Source organism: Glarea lozoyensis (assembly GCF_000409485.1).
Source record: "Glarea lozoyensis ATCC 20868 chromosome Unknown GLAREA15, whole genome shotgun sequence".
NCBI lineage: Eukaryota > Fungi > Ascomycota > Leotiomycetes > Helotiales > Helotiaceae > Glarea > Glarea lozoyensis.
The window spans coordinates 1,271,054-1,296,531 of NW_007360989.1; the positions used below are offsets into that span (position 1 = coordinate 1,271,054).

Here is a 25,478-nt window from a genome sequence, read left to right on the forward strand (position 1 = left end):
ACATACAGTACTTCTTATGGGGTTCAGCATGATATAAAATGAGATGGTTGAACACGAAGCTAGAATTGCCATGCAACTGCTTGTTGAAACTTGATGATTGGAAGATTCATATTGCTGGCAACGAGTATTGTTTTGATACTTCTAGATTTCCCGCGTGTCAAACCCCTCTTGGTTGATTGATACCTGAGTCTTGACCATACTTGGTGACCTGCCATACTCATTCTGACGATCAAATATCTTCGAACATCCCAACATTATTCCCTCTACAATCTCACTTATATCTTGCTGACAAATATCCACTCATAGAAACGAATATAAGAAAGGAGAATAGCGTGAACAATAATAGATGTCAATTTAAACCAAAACAATATTCAAGCTTCCAAAACCCGAAAATGGTATAACCATGCACCAATCCCCATCCCAAAATGCCCAACCAAATACCCATAACCCAAATACCCATTCCAATTTCCCAACCATGCACCTCCCCAATGCCCTTACACTCCTAAATGCTACCCCGATACAATCCTTCTACTCCAAACAAAGCATCCCAGCTCACCACACCATCAAACCATAGCCGTCTTCCCCTCACCCCTGCCCCTAGAGATTTTGGCCACATCAACATCCTTCCCTATCGCAGCTTCACTACTACCACTATAACCCACGGCACGTCGCATGCTGCCTTGCGCGTCGACGCCTTGACCGGAGACAAGACGGATGGGGATGGAGAAGTTCATGTTATCACCTCGCTCCTTCGTTACTTGTAAAGGTTGATCAGGGTAGACGTTGGGATCTATACCTTCGATGTGGTCCGGCGAGGGTGGAATGCGTAGGTCGCGAAGGAGACGGGATAGCTCTTCTTCGTGGGAGATGGCGACAGGTAACTCGGTTACTGGTGCGCATGCAGTTGGGACGATGGTGGAAGACTCATTGTCGAGGAGTTCGTCACCTCCTGGCATGGACATGCTGGATGCATTCAGCGTCTCGCCAATATCTTTAAGGAGGATCTCCATGGGACAGATATATGCGACCTTTTTGCGAGAACTCCATGCTAGAACGTGACCACAAGCTCGGCCGTGTTCATTGTCGACAACCCAGGCGCCCGAGTCACCTGGTACACCGAGCTTACCAGCGACTTGATAGCTGCTCGAGGGTGTCTGGCGCCCGTAGATCTTGACAATTGTCATGCCTGGCAGGATGCGACCTTGTTGCAAACCTGAGGTGCGTGCCATGCAGTGGACTTGAAGATCGGCGAGATCTTGGTGTGGAGCAACGGCAGTAGGATATTCACCCTCCTTCAGCTGACAGAAGCGTGCGCCATTCTGAATGTTATTTTCTTCTGGGCATCGGTCGTCGTTAAATTCGAATAGCGCCCAATCGATTTCGTGCACAACGCCCTTCTCGGTACGACGGCGAATACCAGATGAAGCATAAACTTCGCCAAGAGAGAAACTTTCCAAGTGATCTTCATCTCGGGTCTCCTCATCGGGGTAAAAATCCTCTTCAACATCATCCATTGCCGGTTGAGTAATAATATAACCTTCACCGCATCCCTCTGGCACACCCTTGATATCTCCTGGTTCTTCCTCTCCATCGCTTTCGTCCTGATAATCATCCTCGTCATCAAATTCAGAGTCCGTGGGAGCTTCAGAACCAAAGTCAGATTCGTAGTCCGATAATTGATACATGAACTCTTCATCACCACTGCTATAGACCGAGGAGTCGGAGTGAGTGAGGTCGGGTAAATCCCCGGAATGTGCGCTTGATCGCAAGATAGGCTCTCGAGGAATAACATCGTCTTCCTCCTCCTCCTCTTCCGGATCGTCAAGCATATGATGGACCGTCATGCCATAAGGCTTTTCATCAACCATAATCAGCCCCCCGAATGAGACCGGTGGCAAATGTCTCTCGCCTATATAAGCGCCAATGGAAGCGCCATTTCCAGGTCGCTCTTGATGCTCCGCATTAGCCGGCTTCTGTTCTCCGCTAAACTCCCTGGCCATCGATCGCCTAACACCCTTACTACGTGACCTCAACACTTTTCCTCTGCAAACCTTCAGACCGTAAGACTGTTTATCATAAACCAGATGCTTTTTCAGTATACTTCTAACTTTCTGCACACTTGTGCAAATTACTAGTATAGTCGGTTTAGTGGTTGTTGGTGACTCCCCAATACTCTCCAAACTGATCTCGACCGATTCTGGATACTTCCGATAGAAGCCACGAAGGACGTGGTTGATATGCGGCATCAAACCAGTATGCCAGAAGTTGAGATGGTCTTGACTTATTCGGACGGCAGGGTATGTACGAAGTTTTGGCTTAGGCTTCTCGACTATTTGTTGTGGCGGTGGAGCTACAATATGTAAGCGAGTAAAATAGGGGATATGGCAGGGAAAAGACTAACCAGTGATCTTGGAAGCGGCAGTAGGTTTCTCAGCCCAGTTGATGACTTCTGGAAAAGTTGGTGCAGGAGAAGGTTTTGTAAACGAATGGCTTTTCTCGGTCCAGCTAGGACGGACAGGGGGTGTAGGCGCAACAAACGCTTGGCTCTTCGATTCCCTCAAGCCCCTACGGAGTGGTGTTGAGGATCGCGATGTCCTCTGTGGAGTTGAGTTGTCTTCTAGCTCGGAAACCTCTTCCTCAGCATCATCCAAGGCGCAGCAGGTCTGGAGTGCTTTGGAAACTTTCCAAAAGGTCTTCTGGTGCATGACATCGGCTCTCGCTTTTTGTGAAAGCTCATCCTCTGGGGCTCTCCAACAAGCTTGCACAGCTTTCATATAAAGACTTCCGCAACGCGTTGCTAATTGTTTGAAGACAGCAGTAGGATTCTCCGGAATAGCGTTCATCGATGGGAAGATATCGGACAATGATGTCCAGAGACCGATCTCGAGAAGAAGCATCGCCAAGCTGTATAGGTCCAATGACTTGCTATCCGAGGTCAAGTGTGTGTATCGAGTATTTCGAGGATCGAGAGGGTGTTTGTAAAGGGAAGTGACTGTGTTTTCATTACCATCCGTGGCGTTATCTGAAAACAAGTCGTATGACGAGAGGAATGATTGCCGCATATTAATTTGACTCGCGTCGGTTCGACTCCTCGCCCGCGATTGATGTTCGATAAAAATGACGTTAGAAGTAGAGATATTCCCATGTACTATACCCTTCGAATGTAGTTCAAAAACCGCTGTCGCAATATTCTGCGCTAATCGATATTTGATTTCCAAAGTCGGTTCAAAAGGGGTAAACAACATATCGGATAAGAATGAGATGGAAGGCATCCTAGGACTTTCAATGTCCACAGGTCCAAAATGTGTTGGTAATGCAAATAAGAGACAGAATCTTGAATTATCGGCTTCCTCGAAATATCCGATAAGATTGAGCAGGCCAGAAGGTGCCTTGCCAGTTGAAATGTAAGATTGAGAAAGAGCACCGAAGAGTTTTTCGAATCGACTGAGAGATGGTGTAATACCGGTGATCGAGTATATAGGATCATAAGGAGCATGTTCTAAAAGTACAGGTAATAATGGAAGTTGTTGACCATGTTGTTTTCTTGGGTCTGGAAGCGAGGTAGGTCGTCGCATGAAGACTATCTGTCTACGTGCCTTCGCTGGTTGCAACATACCGGACTGAACTCCCTTGAGATCTCGGGGCCATATTAGTGTCGCTGGGTTAATTTGTTTAGGTGTCTGAATTCGATTCGACTCGAAAAGACGTTCCTCAACAGCATGAACCTTAGAAAGCGAGCTCGAAGAATCCGAATGCTTGATCGAATGAGGTTTCCGAGTCGACTGTCGTGTTCTCGAAAGATCATAAAGCGTATCGATCGACATGGTCAAATCCCTGACCAAATCCTGAAATCTCGACTTATCCCACGTAATCAACGACGTTTTTCGGTCCAAATTCATCTCATGAACCGCACCCTTCTCGTCACTCGACCGCTTCGAAGACTGCCATAACGGTTCCGCCTCGGCTAATATCTCTTTGATCGTAGACATCACACTTCCCACCAGCTCGCTCAACCCAGCCTTGTTGATAGACTCGTCAATGTCAGGTGACTGCGAAGGATCCGACCATTCCAAACCCCAAGATACCAGTCTATCCTTCTGAATGCGCAACTTGCGGTGCAGAGACATCAATTCCGGGTCTTCGGCCGCTTGAACGGGTTCCTTGACGAAATCATAAGAGCTCTTGGTATCCGTGTACATCTTCGTCAGGCGTCGCTGGAAGGGCAGCGGAAGACTGAAAAGCGACTCCATGATGGCCCGATATCCGTACTGCAAGCTCGATGCAGGATAAGAGTTGCAAAGACGAGGGTCCGAAGCGTTGATTTTACATAAGTATAGAGAAAGGAGATGAAATGGAGAATGGAATGTTGTGGGATATCAAAATCTTTCTGCCTACTTGGTGGTGTCAAACCCAACCGTAACCGTGAAGTCCCAAAAGTTGCTGCCTTGAGAGGGAGTCGTTTGCTGGCTGGTGTTTGGTTCGCCCCAAGCTGAGAAGTGGGGCAAATCCACTACCGGCTTGGCATCACGTGGAGCCGAATACGCAAACGAGCACTTCGTACTGAGTACCTGATTGGGATACTTATATTACACAGTACTTTGTCGATCTCGTATTGATTATTTTCATTTTTCCACTCTAATCTTACCAGACAAGCTTTCTTCATTACATTTTCGAAGTTTCTCGAAACCGTTCGACGCATTTAGGCATATATTTGCTGCTTATACTTTTAGCCACCTTACGAGATTAACCACGAACTCTATGTTCCACGAACAGCAATCTTTCGCACAATCATTTCACCGGTCATAATCCCCAAAAAGTTTTCCATCAGAAACCTGACCTATCTCCAACTCGAATGAGATCTCAACAGTACATGCTTTGGGTTCAAAAGTGGTGGACCTGGTACTAAAGAAAGCTGCCGCCTAGTTCGACTCGGCCCGGCTTGTCAACTACGAGTCGATAATTAGCTGGACCCCAAGAGTAGACGCCTAACGCGCTTTTATTGACTACCTAAGCACTAATAATTGATCCACCTGGGCGGCTTAGACGGGCACAACGTGTCGTTTGAAGTATTGTCTTACTGCTCGAGGTATGAACATGGAAATTTGTATGTGACTGTGGCCAGAATTGTTGTTTAAGAGACCCTAGGGAATTTGAATCGCTCTTCCCGAAGTGAGCTGATTAATAAAGTCAAACAGTATGCAGGTGCGTTGACATGTTGCGTTGAAGTGTCACCGAGTTCCACAAAACCCAAAAGATGCTTGGAGTATGAAAACCAACGACTCAATAATTTTTACATACTAGCTGAAAATCCAATCTCCCGCTCTATAATATTTACAATATACATCATCTAGTGTATTCACAGCACATCCTATTTTCCTTCGATAATTTGGTATCCTCCCATCCCTTCCAGTCATAACGCCATTATAGTATCCAAGTGTGCTCTATCTTGAAGCATAAAAGTTTCATGGGTCCAAGCCCTCTCATGTAAAACAAAAAGGAGAAAGAAGAAAAGAGAAATTAGATCCGAGGGCGGAAGAGCTACCACTTAGGATCGTAGACTTGTTTCTTGATCCATTGTTCAAGAGCAACATCTCCCCATTCCTCCCACTCGACCCAAGTTTCCTCGGGAAGTGTGGAAACACCTTCGCGACGCGCAGCCTTCATGACCTCGCGAGCGACGACCACAGAGGCGTCACGCACACGTTGGATCTTGGGGTAGATGAGACCCATTTGGATTTCTTCTTTATTGAGGCAGCCTGAAAGAGCTGCGGCTGACGTGTAGACCATTGCATCAGTGACACGGGTGGTCTTGGCGAGAATGGCACCTAGACCGAGACCGGGGAAGACGTAGACGTTGTTACCCTGGTTAGGATAGTAAGTGGTGATGCCATCGCCAGTCTTCATGGTGAAAGGAGCGAATGGAGAACCAGATGCGAAGATGACTGTACCATCAGTCCATGTGACGGCCTGCTCGAAGGTACATTCGGCTTTGGTCAATGGGTTGGAGAGAGGGAAGAGGACTGGTCGGCGACCGAGACCCGATGCATCGACTGATGCCTTCAAAGCACGGACAACTGACTCGGTAAATACTCCGAAAGTTGCGGTCAATCCGATCAAGGCGGTTGGCTTGACATATTCGATAACTTCCTCGAGGGTACGGAACTGGTGACCGTTGTTATCTTTGCGGGCAAAGATTTTCTTGTGTTCGGCAAGCTTATCTCCACGGTCGTAGGTTACGAGACCCTTTGTATCGACGAGGTAGAATTTCTCGCGGGCTTGTTGTTCGGAAAGACCACGACGAGTGTAGTATTCCATAACTTGCTTGGCAACACCAACACCGGCAGAACCAGCACCCATGAAAACGAGCTTCTGGTCTTCCATTGGGACGCCTGAAAGATTAACGGCACCAATGTAACTTTTGCATTGTTAGCTTTGGAAATATCGAGTCAATTGGATTGACTTACCCAGCCAAGACGACAGCACCAGTTCCTTGGATATCATCGTTGAAGCACTTCTCCATCTTGTATCGCTCGAGGTATTGGAAAGCCTTTTCGGTCTCGAAATCTTCGAACTGAACAAGCATGGAAGGGTATACTTCCTTGACGGCAGCCATGAACTCGTCCATGAATTCCAATGCAACCTCAGGCGAAACACGCTTTTGTCTCAATCCGAGGTAGAGAGGATCGCGAAGATTGCCTTCGTTAGCAGTACCACAATCAAGCACAATGGGTAAGCACTGTTCTGGGTGAATACCAGCAGCACCAGTGTACAAAGCAAGCTTTCCGATCTGTAGATTGTTAGTATGATAATCCTCATGATAATGCTCGGTATGTATGACTGACCGAAATACCAACACCGTTTACACCCAAATCACCGAGACCAAGAATACGCGAGCCATCAGTGACGACGCAGATGGAAGGGTTTGGGTATGGCCAGTTTCGGAGGATGGTAGGAATCGACTTTCGCTGCTTAATGGAAATGTAAAGAGCTTCGGGTCTGGTATATATAGTTGAGTATTGTAAGCACACATCACCAATTGTTGGGGTATATACGAGCGGCATCAGCTGCTCAACATTATCAATTAAAAGGCGGTAGAAAAGATCGGTGTTGCTGGCTTTGAGGGAGGAGAGGTATAGGTATTTGTCGATGTTGGTCGATCGGGTGTTGATCATTCGCATCGCTCGCATAACTTGTGTATCCAGCGTCTCTAGGACATGTGGTATGAGGCCTGTGAGGTTCTTTGATACTCTGTCGTCTGGAGTGAAAGATGTACCTAAAATACTATTAGTGCTGATCTACCGATCTACCATCGTGGCTGATGTACCTTTATTCCATGCTGGTTCCCTTAGTACTTGATAACCTCCAGCATGGGATTTTGGGACATAGTCCGTTGTCCGATATTGCTGTACGGTACCATATGTGCTTGTGGAGTACCCTCGAAGGGTATCGAGAGATGAAGCTTTCATAGCAGCTTCAATTGCTGAGGTATCGACCGAAGCCATTGGGTTGAATCCAGACATCCTTCTACCTGAGAGGGATAATCGTTGTCTGCTGACGGTGGTAGCTGAAGAGCGGCTGGTGACGGAAGATGGAGATGCTGAGCGTGGTGTGTGAATCTCTGAGCTGTTGTTGCTTGAGTATGAATACGAGGCCATTGGTGAAGGTAATGATTAAGTGAATAATTGTTGCTGCAGATAATGTTTCTTGAGGAGGGGAGAGCGTACACATTATATGGCGATCCGATATATAAGCTTCGTCCGACATACTTTTAAATGGAGACACCTTTTTGACATGCCTGGGCGAGAATGATCCTGGTCTGATATTGTTACAGGGCACCATGTCTCGTTTCGTTGGGGTTTCAATGGTCCTCGTGGGGTCCCGGTCCGGATGTGGACGTGCCAAAGTCTTGATGTCGTCCCAACTATCCCCGGCCTGCATCTACGGGCCGCGACGGGCATGTATCCATTGGTCCAATTCTTGAAAAGGGGGAGGATCGGAGGAGAAGCAGTGAATGAACGAGTGCTGGCGGCGTACAGAGGATTTGTTTCTTCTTCACTGCACGAATCACATCATGCGAGAGTTCCTGAAGGGGGATCTAGAGGAATGTCCGCATCGAAACGGCCTGTTGTACTCGCGGGGAATAGCTCTTTGCGTGCCCTTTAGCTGCGTAAAGTGCCGTAAGCTTGAGGAAGAGGTTGTGGTCGAGATCCGGGACCTGTCACAGCAAGCAGCTACTAAGCGAACCGATGGTTCGGGGCTTTTGGGCCGCCACACGTTCTGACAAGGCCACCCGCAGCGAAGAGCGGGGATCTTCAAAAGTGTACATTTCATACGAGCAAAGTGGTTATTGTGAGCAGAAAATAACCTATGGCCGTAGCAAACTATCAATGACTGCAAACTTTTTACGATAACAAATATCGGAATCTACAAAAGGAAATGTTATAAAGTGTTGCCACATCTGCAAAGGCTCATCCTTGAATTGGCAATCCTCAAACAGTGAGCTTTGGGACGATGCCACCAACTGATCCTGTCAAGTTCTCGCCGCTCGGGTCTCAGCCCAGTGCTTGAGTCCTTGTTCAAAATCCCATTGCACCCGAGTCCGCCCGATATTCTTTATATTCAGCCAATCCAATCATTTAAAAAGCAACCATAAGTGGTATTGAATCTCTGCTAAATTCACAATTTAATGAGTGGTGTGAAGAAGCTCGTTACGTGTCGGCTAAATGAGAACTGTTGACGGTATTTGAGTCCAGTGTGGATTTTGAAGTCTAAGCTCCTGGAGCCAAGCTTCCGAGCGCTTTTATTCTAGAAGGACTTCTCGTCTTCCCATTTCAAAAAAGAAGAAGATCCGACTGCTATCAACGAACGACGGTGGGCTGATTGAAGCTTCGCACATCGGCGACATCAGGAGACTTTGTTAATTCACGCAAGTCTCGGTAAAAGATAGGAGAACTCCCACTCGGTAATCCCGCAAGCTGCTGTATCTTTCAAAAAGTAAAAGTTACACAACAGAAAAAAAGCCAAAAACACGGAAAAGCCATCACAACTTCCTGCAGGTGTCAGATGGAGTAATCGGTCTTGCGAGCGGGCATGGGGGTGTCGGACGGAGACAAACGGACCACGGCAAGCATCACGTGATGGGGATTCGAAATCTGACACGGGTTTCAGAATCCCGTTGGTCTTCCCCTTTTTCGTGAAGCTTCTTTACTTTCAGCGCTTCCATTCGACTTCAAACCACAGCACAGAACTTCTGGTTCCATCTAGCGATGCTTGATCGTTGATTTCAATGCTTGAGTTCCCGCACAAAGTCTTTGATACTGTGGAGCTGGAACTGGCATGATTAACCTTAAACAGGCCAGTTCTTGGTGTTCTTGGTGTTCTTGTCGTCCCAACTCACTGATTTCAAACGAACTTGGCGAACGCAGCGCATCGAGATGCGGTACGACGCGTGGTCGCGATATGAGGTGCGCTTCTGTCGCTTCTGGAAGTTTCAGTGTGCGCCGTGCACATCCAGCGAGGCTGAGATCTATAAAGATGTGGTTACCTTTGAAGGAGTGGAAACAAGATTATCCCCTCAAGCGAGGTGTGGGTGAAGATCTGAGGATTTGCAGCTTCGCAGGCAAAAGGGACATGGTATGCTAACTTTGTTTCAATTTGTTTCTTGATCTGCAGTCATGAGGCTGGAAGTAGTAGCATGAGGAATATGATATGGCGAAGTGCATTTCGGGTTTCTTGCTATCAATTGAGCTTCTGTATTCAGTCGCGATGTCTCTTCGAACTGCGCACAAGGATGGGTAGGCTTTCCGCGAATGTTTCATGATTCTTTACTGGTGTTGCAGGTACGATGTTTTTCATGTTTTATTTTTATCTGACGCTGAGGGTAAGAACCTCTGTATTTATTCGCTCAATGGGTCGCTGAGTCCTCCGTGCTGTCAATCCTGCCAACCCCAGAATTCCGTTCACTCGTGTATAGGATTGTTCATCACCCCCACCATTTGCTTGCTGGACAATCAGACTTAAGGCGTATTCCCTGCTCGACGATTAAACCAATTTCTAAAATTCTGACGCCTGTTTAGTCACGAGCGCCCCTCCATCTTCTGAGCTGCCTCCTCACTCCCAGCTTCAACTTCTCCAATTCAAATTTCAACGAACCATTCCAAAAATGATGGCCCGATACAAAACGCCATCCGAAAGGGCGCCAGAAGGATGCGGAAAGGTACCAGTATGACTTGTCCAATTTGTTGCACAACTACCGCCGCGTTTATACGTCCAGCAGGCCTTGGTCTCGCAAGCCTTGGTCGCGCAAGCCTTAGTCTTATAGGCCTTGGTCTACGGATCCCAGGCCTTCGTCTAGGAGGCATTGGTTGGTGGTGCGAATTTACCTACACCACAGTCATCATGATATTAGCCTATGTACGCTTTGGATGGCTCTAACAGACTCACTATAGTCAATGGTGATTCTGTAAGGACTCAAAATTCTCACTTTTAGCAAGCCTGAAATGACAGACAAATTGATTTCGTGGTAAGTCGAATTTGATTTTGTGATAAAATACCGGCCAATTATAACTTATTTTTGGGATTTTTGAGTGTTCTGAGGTTGTATTATATGAACGTCGGTGGGGATATTTGTTAATACTAGAAAATGTTATCTCATGAAGCCTTATCCGCGATGGCTCAAGAGACTTACGGTTTATGCGTTGATATGTGGTGTCGACAAATGTCCGTAAAATGTTGCTGGAGGATGAAGTTGGTCGCGGGCATCGTGGAATGATATGGGACGCTGCTGGCGCGATCACAATCGCTCCTGCCTACCACCTGAGGAAGTCACGAAAACAGTGAGTATCGACTTCCTTTCTAGCTTGATAAAGTGCGACTCTGTTGGCGATTTGTTGATTTGTTGACTTAGAGCTGTGGAGTAGTGTGTTGTTACGAGCATCCTTCCTGCTAGTGCTACTAAGAAAGTGGTGTTTCTTTACCTACGCAGCATAAAACCATATAAACAGGGATCTCAGTTCAATCGACTAATCCAGACTGAGCAGAGCAGCGACGGACGCTCTATCATCCGAATGATTTACATCGCGTGTTCCATGATATTCCCTCAACTTTATGACAGAATTGGCAGAACTTCCAGATCAGCAGAATCAGCACTCAACGACAACATCGGCAAGACAGCAACATAACCCACGAAACATTCTCGTAGGCTCTCCGTCTTTTTAATTTTCCTTGGCAACCCGAATAACTCATTTGTGATGTGAACATGCACGATTTGATTTCAATTGGGAGTTTAATGTAAAGAATTTTGGTTGAGAGTATTAAGTAACAAGATTACTGTGTAAATCGCAAATGAATTAACAGATTGTGTAATCTAGTTCTGATTCAAACTTGCGAGGCAACCATGATAACTTCTTTGCTCCGAGTAGGGGAAAAATAGGATCCCCTCATGACGAATTGAATCCGTGATAATTCAAGCAGAATTCCAGTTTTTTCAGATTCAGTCTGATGAGGCAACTGAACCTTTATAGTATATTGCTTTGAGATTGTAGGCTCACTAACAAATAGTCCCTGCTCAGGTGGGCTCACATGACATTCATCAAATTCGCTGTCTTTCTGACAAACATCTCCCTTTCATTCGTACAGAGGGTTTTCTGGGACCCCTTTCAAACAAGTATTTAATTACGTATCCCGTTTCTGAATACACAATCATGACTTTGAATCTGCAACTTTGATCGTCCGATCACGTGAATGACAAGGGTGGTACATTTGTTTCTTGCAAGAAGCTCGACCTCTCTCAATTTTAACGTGGGTTTGAGATCCAACAAATCCTATTTCGATTCACCCAAGTAGCACTTAATTGTAATGGCTCGCCGGGCGTTCCGAAAGCCTTAATAATCAGGATTTTCGTAAATCACCTCTTCTCGCTGATAATTTATTCATCCACCGGCGGACCATTAGACCAAAGTTGACGTTCTGACTTCAACTGAGAGCAGACTACCATGCCACCACTATTGTATCTCGTTCGGCACGCCGAAGCTGAGCATAATGTCACAGTAATCGCCCTCCCATTCGTGTATTTGAAAATTTTGCCTAACTCTGCCCACAGCACAACCCAAATACGCGTGATGCGCTTCTCACTGAGAAAGGGATCCAACAATGCGAAAAACTCAAGAAATTATCCGAGTCGTTTCATCACGAGATCGACCTAGTTGTTGCGTCGCCATTGCGACGTACCATCCAAACAGCTGTTTACTCTTTTGGTCCCGTGCTTGCTAAGACCGGGTTGATTCTGCTGCCTGATGCACAGGAAGTCAGCGGTATGCCTTGCAATATCGGACTGGATAGAAAGGACTTGGAGATTGAGGCTGTGACAATGTTTAAGGGTGACGAGGATGTCCTGGTTGGGAATATTGAGATTAACTATGATGGGCTGACTGAGGGGTGGAATTCAAAGGTATCGCTGCTTTCTTGTCAACAAATCTTTCTCCCTTTCCTATGGTTTTTCCAATTTTATTTATTTCACCAAATTCTTTATGGCAACTATTTGTCTTGATTCTTGATATCCTGGCCGCAACTAAGAACTTTTCCAGGAAGGAGCATACAGCACCACACCATCGGCGGTTAAAGCTCGCGCTGTGCGTCTCAGACAGTGGCTTTACGTTCGCCCAGAGAAGGTCATAGTTGTGTTTACTCATGGGGCGTTTCTTCACTACCTTACCGAAGACTGGAGCGGACCCATTTACTTTGGAAAGGAAATTGGATATGCAGTAGACGAAGAGGACGGGAGCAGTCCTCCACGTGGTACGAAGCTCTTTCTCTTAGTCTGGTTTCCCCGGTCACTTAAAAAAGTTCGCGGTGTTAAACTTGCCCCTATCTATGATGTTGACGGATTGATACAGGAACCGGATATCTCAACTGTGAGGTTCGCCAGTTTACATTTTCGAAAGAGTCTAGTTGTGACGATGCGCATTTAAATGCTACAGGATTCAAGATAGAAGGGTCAAGTATTGCCTGATTACTCTACAGTAGACTGTTGGGTTGTGCGAAGATAGAATCGCCCTTCTCGAGATAAGCAAGCAGTCCGTCAATTCAAAGGAGACTTGTTGCCGTGATGCTATTTCACGACGGCCGGGAAATATCCCTCCAACAATTTCAAGGATATGCCACTCACCTTGCGGCGTCAATTACAGCAGGTTTCCATTTCCGACAATATAGGGCGGGTCAAGAACAAACTACGTCCGCTGACAGGCTGCTAAATACCGCATCGTAGAACGCATGGTTTGAGCCACTAAATATTTATCTGAACGATCGCTTTTTTTGTTGATTTAAAATTCTGGATGATCCGCTCCAGGCATCATGGACGACTCATGTGAGTAAAAATCATTGGCATTTTGTCATGTTCGAGGACAGACTTCGACGGTTTGGAAGGTTCTAGGGTCTACCTGAAGACTGCCAGATAAATTCACCAGAGGTCATAATCAACGGATCTGTCAGGGTTGCAGGGATTGTTGAGATTAACCCTCACCGATTACAAGAACGATCACGGCAAGTCTCACCGAGTAGCTATACATAATTGATAAGGAGAAGCAGGACTCAAAATTTCCTCGCATCCATTTCGTCCACGTTCGCGTCATTTACAGATTGGAGAATCAGATTTGAAGGGGGGAATAAGTAAAGGCAAAGGGGACAGCCCGCTGTTGAATGCTAAAGCGAAAACCATAGGGAGTACCTTCAAACGCTGTTTTGGTTCGTTAATTTTAAACATGAGCAATAAAGGATTGCAACTTACTAACTGATTGCCTAAGACTTAATGTTGATCCCCAATTTCCAACACGATGGCCGATATCAGCTCTATCCAACAGGCCAAGACAATTGGCTCACAGAACAAGGATATTCGATACGAAGAGAGGAAAGCCGTTCGCCTTATTATTTCAAATAGTCAAAACCAGATCATTATCATCCATGTACAGAAAGGCAATTATTACAAGCTTCCTGGTGGTGGCATCGAAGACGACGAAGATCATGCGCTAGCAGGTGAGAGGGAGGCTCTGGAGGAAACTGGTTGCAAGATTTCGGTTGGAAACTTTCTAGGAGCGACGGAAGAATGGAGAAACGACCTTCATCAACTCTCTTACTGTTACAACGCCAAAGTTATCGAAGACACGGGCGTTCTTGAGTTGACCGAGTTGGAGATTGGAGAAGGGCTTACACACCAGTGGGTAGATGTTGGAGCAGTTGTGAACATGATGAAGGCTTGTGTTCCAACGTCTGAGCTGGGGAATTTCATCAAGAAAAGAGATCTTCACTTCGTTGAGAAGTTTATGAAGTCTTGATAGACTGATATTCGAGCTTTTCTTCACACGTGGTAGCATTGGAAGCCTTGGGTCAGTTTGGGCCTACTACTTTCACGACTCGTTTCACAAATTGATTGAAACTCAATCTGACGATATTTCCATCGTACAAAAGCCATGCCCCCCAGGGTTACAAATGCCCATTGAGATGCCTCAGCCAATAGGCGGCTGACTAGGGTCTTGGTGAGGAAGTACAAGCTGTCAGCTATTATTGGCTCAGCGCCACCAAGGTCATGCACGCCCTCGCCGCCGCCCTCGAACTTTATTCCGATATTTATCTGCTTTTCGGTGCCCTCGAGCCTGCTCAGGCTGCTAAATGAAGCCAGGGCCTCGCCTTCTCAACCACCTCCTGGTGCTTCGTATACTTTTTCTGAGAATTCCAGCCGAACTACAAGTAAACTCTCAAGTTTCAATACTCGCGATATCAAGCCATAACGGGTCAATATATCCTTGGATATGGGTGGAAGCTGGACCGTTCAGGCAGCAGAGCAAGATCAGATGATCGACCCGCTCCATGTGAACCCCCTGCTTCTGACAACAACAAAAGTCCCTATTCAAAACATCCAAATTCAAGATCCTTTTGAACATAGCACTATGATACCAGGTGCACACTTATTGAATTTTCCTGAAGAAAACCAATTCCACGCGCCGACATTTGAATCAACTACCTCTACTGATGAGTCACTTTGGCCAACGGTTCTGCCACCAAATCCATCGGTTTACGACACAACTCATTTTACTGGAGGTTATTTTCCGCAAACGTCGACAGAAATCGATTATATATCAGAGTCTTCCTTCACAGAATCTGACTGTTTCACCACTTATCCTGTTGCCTTTGGTACCATATCAACAAATAATGACTCCTCACAGCTGGACTTGGGAGAGCAACCAGGACTGGAAGCTTCTTTGCAGAAGAGAAATGGAAGGAATGCCTTACCAAGATGTGGGAAGAGTGCAAAAACCAAGGCTGGGGCGTCTGGTGAATCCATCAACAACCCGATTAAAATTCGAAAAGCTAGAAGCAAGATCATACAACATCCAAAAATGAATACATTAGAGAAGGCCTTCAAAGCATATTCAAATGCACCTTCGTTTAAAGGATTCAAACTGCTGATGGATGAAGCGATGTCCTATGGAGAGATGCACATGAGTGTGGAGAACACATCTATTCTGAGAACCCCTTCAGCTTCACAAGAGTCCGTTACCGGATCAGATATATCGGATATCAATATGTACAGCGATCATGGTTCGAACTCATCGAACGGCTGCGAAAACCCCGCTGTCTATACTAGTGACGGTCACGATAACTGGAACAGAACGACGCGTGAGCCTGATCAGGACACAAAACCACGATTTGCCTGTACGTTCAAGAGCTGCAAACAAAACTTCAGCGCTTACTCCGATTGGAAGCGACACGAAGAGAATCAAGACCATTACCCTCAGGAAAGATACATGTGCTTACAATGCCTCATTCCAGAGGGCGTTCCCACAGATAATACATTTTGTGAAATATGTCGTCATAGATTCTGCAGGACAGAAGATGTTGAAGCTCATTACAGGCTCTGTCTCCCAGACCAAGATAATCCCAAGTACACTTTCACCAGAAAATATCACCTCAACAGTCATCTTCGACGGCAACACAATGTTGGGATGGTGAGAGCGAACGAGCTTTCTGGGAATTGGAAGTACTCTTTGACCAATAACTGGCCACGACAGTGCCACCTATGCAATGTTTCGTTTACGAACTGGAAAGAGCGAATGAAGCATATCGCAAAACACTACCAGAGGGGAGAGGATCGACCTCCTGGTCCGGACCATCATCGAAAAGATGATGAAAGCGACGAAGACAACGACGAGGATGATAATGACAATAATGGCCCACCACGGAAGCGTATAAGGAGTAATGTCCAAGATACAGCTTCGTCAAGTGCGCAGCCCATAATGCGAGGACGGACCGCATCCGACAACAGTTTTGATGCGAATTCAAGCTCGAACTTCCATTCTGCTAAGAGCGGTACCCCACGTTCTTCTCAATTCCACCGTCTCTATAACCCACATAATTTCAATGCAAAATCAATTGCGTGCTATCCCGGATACCCTAGCTCGAAGCCGAAAGTATCGCAGAAGCAATTAGACTCACCCAGCGATTGTATCAACTGGAATCGCTTGTTCATGCTCAATAGGTACTTGAGAGATGCAGATGAAGGAGTACGCAATGGATGGAATTGGTCGGACGTGTCTGACTTCGACGACTTCATACCACCGCCATTACCTCGGTCATCATCACGCCGAATCCGGCGGTCAGTCAAACGAACGGTACGATTGAAGGCCACTCTCAAACTGGAACAGCTGACAGCGGCCATTGAGTACATTGCCCAAAATGTTCGTGCCTTGCCAAACGGGGTGTTCTGGTTCTCCTCGAGTATCAAGCAAGACGTGAAAGATAATTTCTGGGACATCGCACTTCAAGCGATACACTTTTCTCCGAAAGATAATCCGACAGTTTTCCACGTCTATGACAGTTGGTGGAGAGAAGAAGGGGCCGCCATGTCGCCGTCACCCACCATTGACTGTTCATATCTGGTCATTGCCGCATGGCAGGAAGCGGATGTCGTACACCTCGAATGGACTCTAGATCAGGCCTGGGAGAAAATTGATGCTAAAAACGAGACACAGGATCTTCAAAGTCTACAGGCTTTATTCCACTTATACACGATGAAATCACGATCTAGACCTTTTACAACGCCAGCAGTAGATAAGGTTTCCGCTGCCCATCCGTACAGAGCATCGACTCAAAAATTTGTCGATTTCTTGACACTTTATAAGAGATCCTTCGGTCGGAAGCTCACCACAAAAGCCCTCGGCGTATTTTTTGAGTTGGAGGCTGCACAACACTTTTGCACCGAGCAGTGGCTGCAGACGTTACTTGAAAAAGAAAGTTTGAAGCGAAGACTTCAATATTTGAAGAAGTCAGACTCGAGACTGTTCTCTGTAAGTGATGCCATTACAGTCTTGCGTGACTTTGCTAATATGGTCCTGCAGACGAACGCAAAGATCGCAACACTTTTTCAGGCAACATGCAAACCCAAAAGTCCGTTGTACATCTCACATAAGAGTCTACAGTCTTCTCTGTTTCCAGATCTGATGAAATCTCACAACATGTCAGAAACACGCCGCCCTTACGATTTTGTGCACAGTTCGTAGTGGTAAGAAATGTAAGATTAGGAACGAATTCAAGAAGTTTGATGGAATATAGATACGTTCGTAAACTGACCGGTTTAAACGATCATTATTGCAATGGGGGCCGGCGGCAATGGGGGGTTTTTTGTTCAACGAAACTAATACGATTTATCTAAGCAACATGTTTACAGTCTCAAACTTATTTGACAGCTGTCAGAACGTGACTTTTTCTTTGTTACACATTTGCTTATGAGACAATTGGACTTCTCGCCAATAGGACGCAGGGATCTCGGTGAGCTTGCCCTCTCACACTCACCACCCAATCACACCAATACCCATGTAACCTCCTGCACGCCCTCAGCAAGAGAGCTGCGCTTTCTCGGATTCAATATTCTCGCCCTCAGCCACACCAAGTATTGTCGCCCTCACAGGTCCACTGCAGCCCGATAAATCATTGTAACCCGGCGAGTGAAAACGGGTAGAACTCCCGCTCATCGTCCTCTCTACACTCAATCATTTTGGAACATCTCTCACGCAAAGCACAATCGGCGTGCAGTCACTGCTTGTCCCACATAGAGTTGGTGATCAAGATTGACAACTGTTTTACGATATGAACGGGGAGACAATCGACGACTGGACACGGCCACCTGGTCCTGCTGCCCCGGAGGCCGACATTTGGTCTGCCAATTCATTCAATCCTAACACACGTTACCCCACTAGTCACATGGGGTTGCATAGCAAGTCCGTTTTGGGGTCTTTGACTGCTCCGTATAGGCTGCAGCCTCCCGCAGCTATGGCCGTTGAAGACTCTATGCTTCCAACTTACCTTGCTTACAATACCGGTATGCCGAGTGGTGCAGCTGTTTTCAACAATGCAACCGACCATAGGAACAGCTCTTCAAATTTAAACTGTGAGTAGATCTTCACGAACTACACATGCAATTGACACTAATCTGTGAAGTCAATGATAGATACCCTCTCCATTCAGGGGCGTTGAAAATAGGCCATCCACAAATGTTTAGCGAATCAGATGACTTCCAAACTATTGATGGCTCTGTCTCCACTCTCTATGGCCTACCAGCAAGCCAGAACCTCTTAGTTCCCTATGTTCTCAGTAATCGTCAACCTTTGTTCTCCAAACCGAAGTTCGATAGCGCGGGTATTCAACAAGGCACTACGATGCCCATATCGAATACTAACAGCAATGCTTTACAGGGAAGCATGCAAAAAAGAAAACCTGCTGGACGTTCAACTTCTGAAAACGGCATGAACACGTTCGCGCCAAAGGTGACAAGGCTGTCTAGCCAATCAGCTACAAAGCGTCCTGGCTCTACCCATAGACCCATCACGTCCCACAAGAACAAGAACCACAAAAGCTCAGCAACTAGAAAAACTGGCTTGAAACAGTTGTTCGCAAGCTATCTATCTTCCCCGACCTTCAAGAAGCTTCGACAATTGCATCATGAAGCAATGCTGTATGGAGAGGATTTTGACGATGCTGAAGATGGTCGTTCCATAAGCGATACAACCTCGTCCTTCAACTCAAACACTACCAGCGAGTCATCAGACAATGAGTCCCAAACTGATGCTACTTCGATTTCTTCGTCTGCTATTCTGGACGACCAGCCAATTGATTCCTCACAGGATTCTGATGCTGCAATCGCGGATGACTTGTCTGAGGGCATCACAGTATCAAAACCGCAATATCATTGCACTCTTGAAGGATGCAACAAAATCTCGCATAACGCTTCGGAGTTTCAGAGACACGAAAAGAACAAGGGTCATTACAACCAAGAGCGCTACATGTGTGTATCTTGTCTTTGCCCGGATTATCTATCAGGACCTTCGGTCTGTCAACTCTGCAGCAGCCCATTCACGATGCAAGAAAGCCTCGAGGATCACTATCGCCGCTGCTTGCCGGCTTTGGTCAATCAACCTTCCAAAGCTACTTTTACAAGAACTTATCATCTTACCAAGCATCTCGTTGAGAAACACGGATATACTAGAAAGGATGCAAACGCTGGTGTGAATGGTTGCAAGTACTTCCTCAACAATAATTGGCCAAGGGAATGCAAACTCTGCGACGTTATCTTCACAACTCTGGAAGAGCGAAACAAACACATTCTCTGGCACTATAAGAGGGGCGAGACTTGGCCAAAGGCTGACCGTGGTCAGGACGATGAGAGTGATGACGAAGATGACGATAGCCACACTGGCGGGAAACCCCCAAGCAAAGGACCCAAGACTTCTGGAAAGTCTACTAAGCAACGTGCTGGGAAGTCATCCACCAAATCTACCTCAAAGGGTAGTTCTAGCAGTTCGACATCAAAATCGGGCGCCGGTCAATCATCTGATCTTTGTGACGAAAGCAGCGACGGGCTTGCGGAAGATGAAGCAGAAAAGGAATCGATTGATCGACTTGTGGAAGATCTATCAAAGACACGACTTAGATCCAGCCTGCTACTCGACCCCGAAGGATCCCTCAAAGAGATCAACACAGGTTCTAATAAACTTGACTCCATGTGGGAAGGAAATCCCATATCGAGTGAAATGTTTGACACAATTCTGTCTCATCACAAAAGTCAAACAATTCCCAAAAAGCTATCCGTCTGGAAACTTGAAATTGACTTTAACGGAACCTACAGAAGAGGACCCTGGACTCAAAATGAGGACGCTGGCCTTCTTGAGCTTGCTGAGGAGGTACATCCAGGAGGAAGAAACTGGGTACAAATTTCACAACAGCTAAAAACTCGATCGGCGAAGCAATGTCGGGAGCGTTACCTTCAAAGTCTCAAATCTTCGACCTCTACCGGCGGGATAGATGTGACTGAAGAAGCTTCCAGCGAGACAACGACATTTACAGGAGATTTCAAGGAGTGCATTCTGCAACGATCCTTAAAAGAACAGCAGTCACGATATCCCAATAATTCATCAATGACCTGGCATACGAAAAATCATTTTACCACTTCAGCTTTGTGCTACATTCCCGACGAGCAAATTTCGAAGTCTGAACTGACCCGGTCTCCCCGTCTCTCAGCAGACGCATATATTAATGTGGAATATCAACCTTACTCTCCGCCTGCGTCATCAGCCGTGTCCTACCAGATGCGTCGATTCCTGAACGAAGACAGGATCGGAACGGAGAATGTCTTCTCCCAACATGCAGTCGAGAACATATCCACTCAATCTGCTGCCAGGGATATCACTTATTTCGCTCCCCCTTCCATTTTCTCTTCTAGATCTTCTCGTCCATCGAACTATGGCGGTCATGCAGTGAAGCAGCGACAACATAAACGCCAGCCGTACAGACCGGCACAAAGACGCTACACCTCCTCGGATGACATCAATCGGAAAACCAGCAGTCTGTTAAAGTATCCTCGGACTCCCCAAATCTCTATTGAAAAGAGAAGAAGAGCAGTGGAGACATATATCGCTTACCTAGAAGCAGGACATGCTGGCAAAAATAACTGCAACGGCGAGGAATCAAAATTGAAAGAACAATCGACTTGCCCTGCATGTGGCAAGATTTTGAAGGACTTGACAACGCATGTGTTGACCCAGCACAACGAACGTCCGGCAAAGTTTTCAACCCCTACCTGTAACTGTCACACTAAGGGCTTTGCAAGACAATATGACAAGGATACAGTACTCAGATATGACCATGATGAAGGCAATTACAACCGTCCCCCATGGTTGAATGGCGAGAATGAGCTTCAGCTAGGTGAGATCAACTTCAATGTCGATCATTCCGAATCTCCCGAACGGAACAACATGTTTGCTTCGAAGGATATTTATGCTGAAGGGCACACTGGAGAATTGTTGAGGTACGAAGGAGGAAAGGTGAGTCATCCCAACTCTGCATTTATTTTCATTTGGTTGACACATGTAGAACGACTGGCGTGCAACCAATTCTGCCCAAGGAATCGGGTCTTATTTTTTCAATGGTAGACCGAAGTCTTTTGCACCAGGAAGAATCAATCACCATTTAAGGATATCTGGACCTAGCTTGGATATCGACACTGCTTGTTCGTCGAGTGCTATATTACCCCAACCCGAACAAATTTCTCCAGTCAATCAAAGGTTCAGCTCACTAGGTAAGCATCAAGTCTAACTTAAATCCCCCAAAGCCCCCGCTAACCATTTAACATGAAGATGGTGGAGATGTCACAGGTTTGGCTTCTCTCATCATAGCGGACTCCATAACCAGAGCGGTGCAAGGTGCAGCTCCGTCGGACGAATTAACACCTCGTCTTAGCGAATACTTTGATATGATCGGCGGAACGTCAACGGGCGGGTAAGTTATTTATAATATCTTAATTACTACATTACCATCCACGCTGAGTTTCTAACTGTCCCAACAGGTTGATAGCCTTGAAGCTGAGGCGGATCGCGTACCCCGCTAGTCACAAAATAGTCCCGCGAGGTGATATACAGAGACGCCGATGCATAGCCTGTTTAGAACAAGATGGCTCTGCCGTCAAGAGGAACTTCTGTTTGGTTTGTAGTAGCCGGAACTCCGCACTAACAACAGATTTTGGGGCAGTATCCTTCATGGCTTCACAGATGTTTAATCTCTATGTTGCTTTGAAAGCTCTACATGGCGCTACGACTTCTTCTGCTAGGAATCCGGATCAACGACATGGAGATCTGAAGCCAGAGAATATCATCTTCCATCCAAATGGCCATGGTTCTATCAGCCCAATGTGCTTTGATACGGGATCTAACAGCACCTTCATCAGCAAGGACATAGCCAGGCTACTGACTAGAGTCACCAAACCTCTCGTCAAGCAAACATTCGAGCGCATTCAATTCAAGACTTCGAACCAAACACCAAATCAAGGATATATGTTGCAGAATCATCTTGGGAAAGTCTACAATTCTGCTCAATACCCTGCCTCAAGAAGACTCTCGGGTGTAGATAATCCTTCTATCTCGAAGCGAAGAAGAACTCCTGGTTGTGACACTGAACCCGGATACATTTGGTGGACCTTCCCGAGGGAGTATGTGCATTCCACGATTCCAGCTACTAATGAGCCACAACGGGGTTTTTGTTTTACTCCTTGGTTTTCGCCACCAGAATGTTTTCGAGAAAGTTTTAAAAGTTTGGAAGAAGTGGAAATCTACCAACAACAACCGGAAACCTGGAATAATATAACACAACCCTATACCGGATCTTCTCCCGGATTTGTCAGTCCAGTTATTATTGACGCAAACTCTCTGGACAATTATGAAGGCGGTTACAAGGATTACTGGGCCAACATCAATCATGTTTTTGATGACCTTATGAAAGTGCATGGATATCGAACCCATCAACGTGGACGGGCTCGAAATTTTGGCTCGAAAACAAATGCAGGTGGCTACAGCTGCACGTAAGTCATCCTAAATTTGCGACGTTATCTTGCTGACGGTGATAGTTCTATTCCGACATCAAGATGGGAAATCATGGGTCGCATGACTGGACTAAATTCGAGTGATCACACTATCCCCTACACCAACCATCCAACAGACTCTGCGAAAGTAATAGAGGAGTTCTCATCACCTATTGGCTATCATGGTGCTCATGGCGACGATCCTAATCGAAATCATCAAGAGTTGCAAGACCAAAGCCCCCTGAATATTCTACACCATAACTCGGAGAACTCAAGTTGCAATGATCGAAAAGAAAGATTCGAAAAGATCTTCAAACCTGGCAGTGTCTTCAAGGTTCTATGGTCTGAACCCTCGGCCAACAAAGGTGTCAACCGAGTGCTCGGAAGTTGTATCAAATCCAGTGACACGGTCTATACCAAGCCTAGGAGATTCGTGGTGCTCAAACCTGGAAGAGCCCCACGGCAGGCTACATTCATGGAGAGTCGCAACGGCAAGACGACCACTTTGGAAAGCACTTTTTCAGATACCATCGATAACGTAAAGTCAAAGACACGAACGCGAAAATCTATGCAGCGACTGCTTTTTTTTGAATCAGGCAGCAGTACCAAGAACGATATTCCCCGGCATTTGAAAGATCAGCATGGCGCGTACTATAATATCCTATCACCACCTACCGCTACACCAGCTGAGCACTACCACCGTATCAAGATCAACTACACGATCAAAGACTCCGCCTTGCATTACACGATCAATCGTGCATCATACAACTACAATATCCTCAGCTCCTCATCAAGATCTCAACCCTCAGTCTGGCTTCCTTGCTCATGCAAACACGCAGACTATCCCACTACCTTCAGCACCATATACGAATGGAAGCGTCATGTGGCATCAACGCATACTAGCAATGCTGAAGTGTCGTTCAACCGCGCTAATATCTTCAAAAGACATCCTGCGTCCCAGCAAGATCCACGACCTTCAAGCATCATCGCAACAAATCACATCCATCGAGCCTTACACTTACTGCCATTTCAGCATTTATGTCACGCTTTAAATCTACCGATCTTTCAGCAATCATCTCACATCTCTCTCATCAGCAAGCAAAAATCTTTCTTATTTTCCTTAATCGACGATCCCGACGCTTCTTTCTTACTACATCATTTCCTTTTTACGGAACATCACCACACTCTTTGATATCCTTTCAGCTTTAAATAAACCATAAAAAAAAACACCGATTTTTTTTTGAACCACTCTTTTTAACAATCAGAGATTTGGATGGAAGGATTGGGAGTGGTTTTGCTGGTTCAGGGCGTCTTGGAGTTCAGGAGGAAGGGTTTATCGGGCATCGCCAACCAGTTTGAGGGAGATTGGGACGAGGAGTTGGGAGTTTGCTTTTACGATCACATCAAAACTTCAGTGAGATGATTTGGGAACGGGATTTGTTATTGTTATATCTGGCGCTTGGAACTTATTTCAAGAATTATGATATTTTCCAATTACGTTTAAGGAGTTGGAGTTTTGGATACCTTGGAGTTACCTTGGAGTTGTTCTGATTTGTTTGAAATCAGATATTCGTCATCACATAGACCTTTAAAATCCTATGATATTGACGATAGACCCAAAATTACCACTGAACTTCCCAATGTTAAGAGGATTTGTAAGTAGCATAACCGTAGCTCACCCCGGTAGGATTTCAACATCTCCGTCGATATCAGAATCCCGTTATTAGATGTGGATTTGGGTGACCTATGACTGTGAGCGCTGAAGGAACTTCTTACGGTAGTGATCTTTGTAGGATGGAAGTGTACATTATTTGGTAAAGTGATTGCTTGATTTACTATCGATATTCAATGGTATAGTAAACCTCGATGTAAGTATGTGGGGAGGAGACGGGGAGTTATATGATTGGAAGGGTATAGTTGTTAGGAAGGACGACTGGTTTAGAAATAAAGGGACATCGTATTAATTGGAAATTGAGGTGTCTCTCTAGATGTTCTTTACGAAAATGTAATCTCTTACTTCCTCGGAAAAGGCTTCGTGGAATGGGAAGGAGGATTTTGATGAGGAAGGTATACTTCTTTTATACTAAGAATAGGCCAGGACCGCTGAGTATGTTCTTGAATGTAAGGTCATAATGCTTATAACTAGGATGTGATTTACTGTAGGAGTGAAATGGGATGGTGTGATACTTGTAGGTGGGTTTAGGATGCATAGGGTAGAGGATGGTATTTGATGCTTTTATATAAGAGTGGTATAGGTATTTGGTTGCGATGAAATGGGACTTAATATATTTTTGGCTACCTGTTGATGTCAATGACCCTCTGATCTTCGTCGTACTCACCTTTGTCATCCCTACCTAGGTATCGCGAGGTATACCGTTCTGTAAATCATCACATGATATAATTGCTCCTCGCCTCTCCTCATCTACCTTTATTCGTTCCCCTTCCTTCGAGGGTGCACTCGAGTATCCTACCTATACCATCACATGACACCCTTCCGTCCCCTTACACCACCCTCCCAAACCAACCCCGCCTCAAACAATCAACACCACACCTCTACCCCGCCTCCGCCTCCCGGCTATCTGCA

General features: G+C 46.0%; 6 protein-coding genes across 6 annotated transcripts; 4 read left to right on the plus strand and 2 right to left on the minus strand.

Annotated features, from left to right (window-relative positions):
• Positions 1-563: 563 nt before the first annotated feature.
• Positions 564-4,199, minus strand: GLAREA_06237 (uncharacterized protein; the record flags this gene model as incomplete). The annotated part of the gene is made up of 2 exons (XM_008081651.1): positions 564-2,350; positions 2,402-4,199. 2 exons carry the CDS (start codon positions 4,197-4,199, stop codon positions 564-566), a joined length of 3,585 nt encoding a protein of 1,194 aa, XP_008079842.1.
• A 1,339-nt stretch (positions 4,200-5,538) lies between these two features.
• Positions 5,539-7,655, minus strand: GLAREA_06238 (Aminoacid dehydrogenase-like, N-terminal; the record flags this gene model as incomplete). Its single annotated transcript, XM_008081652.1, has 4 exons — positions 5,539-6,415; positions 6,465-6,787; positions 6,843-7,273; positions 7,325-7,655. The coding sequence occupies 4 exons, from the start codon at positions 7,653-7,655 to the stop codon at positions 5,539-5,541; spliced, it is 1,962 nt and encodes a 653-aa protein (XP_008079843.1).
• Positions 7,656-11,993: 4,338 nt separating this feature from the next.
• GLAREA_06239 (Phosphoglycerate mutase-like protein) lies at positions 11,994-13,009 on the plus strand (the record flags this gene model as incomplete). The annotated part of the gene is made up of 4 exons (XM_008081653.1): positions 11,994-12,047; positions 12,101-12,394; positions 12,585-12,795; positions 12,894-13,009. 4 exons carry the CDS (start codon positions 11,994-11,996, stop codon positions 13,007-13,009), a joined length of 675 nt encoding a protein of 224 aa, XP_008079844.1.
• An 820-nt stretch (positions 13,010-13,829) lies between these two features.
• Positions 13,830-14,327, plus strand: GLAREA_06240 (Nudix; the record flags this gene model as incomplete). Its single annotated transcript, XM_008081654.1, has 1 exon — positions 13,830-14,327. The coding sequence occupies one exon, from the start codon at positions 13,830-13,832 to the stop codon at positions 14,325-14,327; it is 498 nt and encodes a 165-aa protein (XP_008079845.1).
• Positions 14,328-14,801: 474 nt separating this feature from the next.
• On the plus strand, positions 14,802-17,549 carry GLAREA_06241 (C2H2 and C2HC zinc finger; the record flags this gene model as incomplete). Its single annotated transcript, XM_008081655.1, has 2 exons — positions 14,802-17,336; positions 17,388-17,549. The coding sequence occupies 2 exons, from the start codon at positions 14,802-14,804 to the stop codon at positions 17,547-17,549; spliced, it is 2,697 nt and encodes an 898-aa protein (XP_008079846.1).
• A 586-nt stretch (positions 17,550-18,135) lies between these two features.
• On the plus strand, positions 18,136-23,946 carry GLAREA_06242 (Homeo; the record flags this gene model as incomplete). Its single annotated transcript, XM_008081656.1, has 7 exons — positions 18,136-18,436; positions 18,487-21,365; positions 21,415-21,619; positions 21,678-21,819; positions 21,887-22,894; positions 22,940-23,772; positions 23,840-23,946. The coding sequence occupies 7 exons, from the start codon at positions 18,136-18,138 to the stop codon at positions 23,944-23,946; spliced, it is 5,475 nt and encodes a 1,824-aa protein (XP_008079847.1).
• Positions 23,947-25,478: the final 1,532 nt, after the last annotated feature.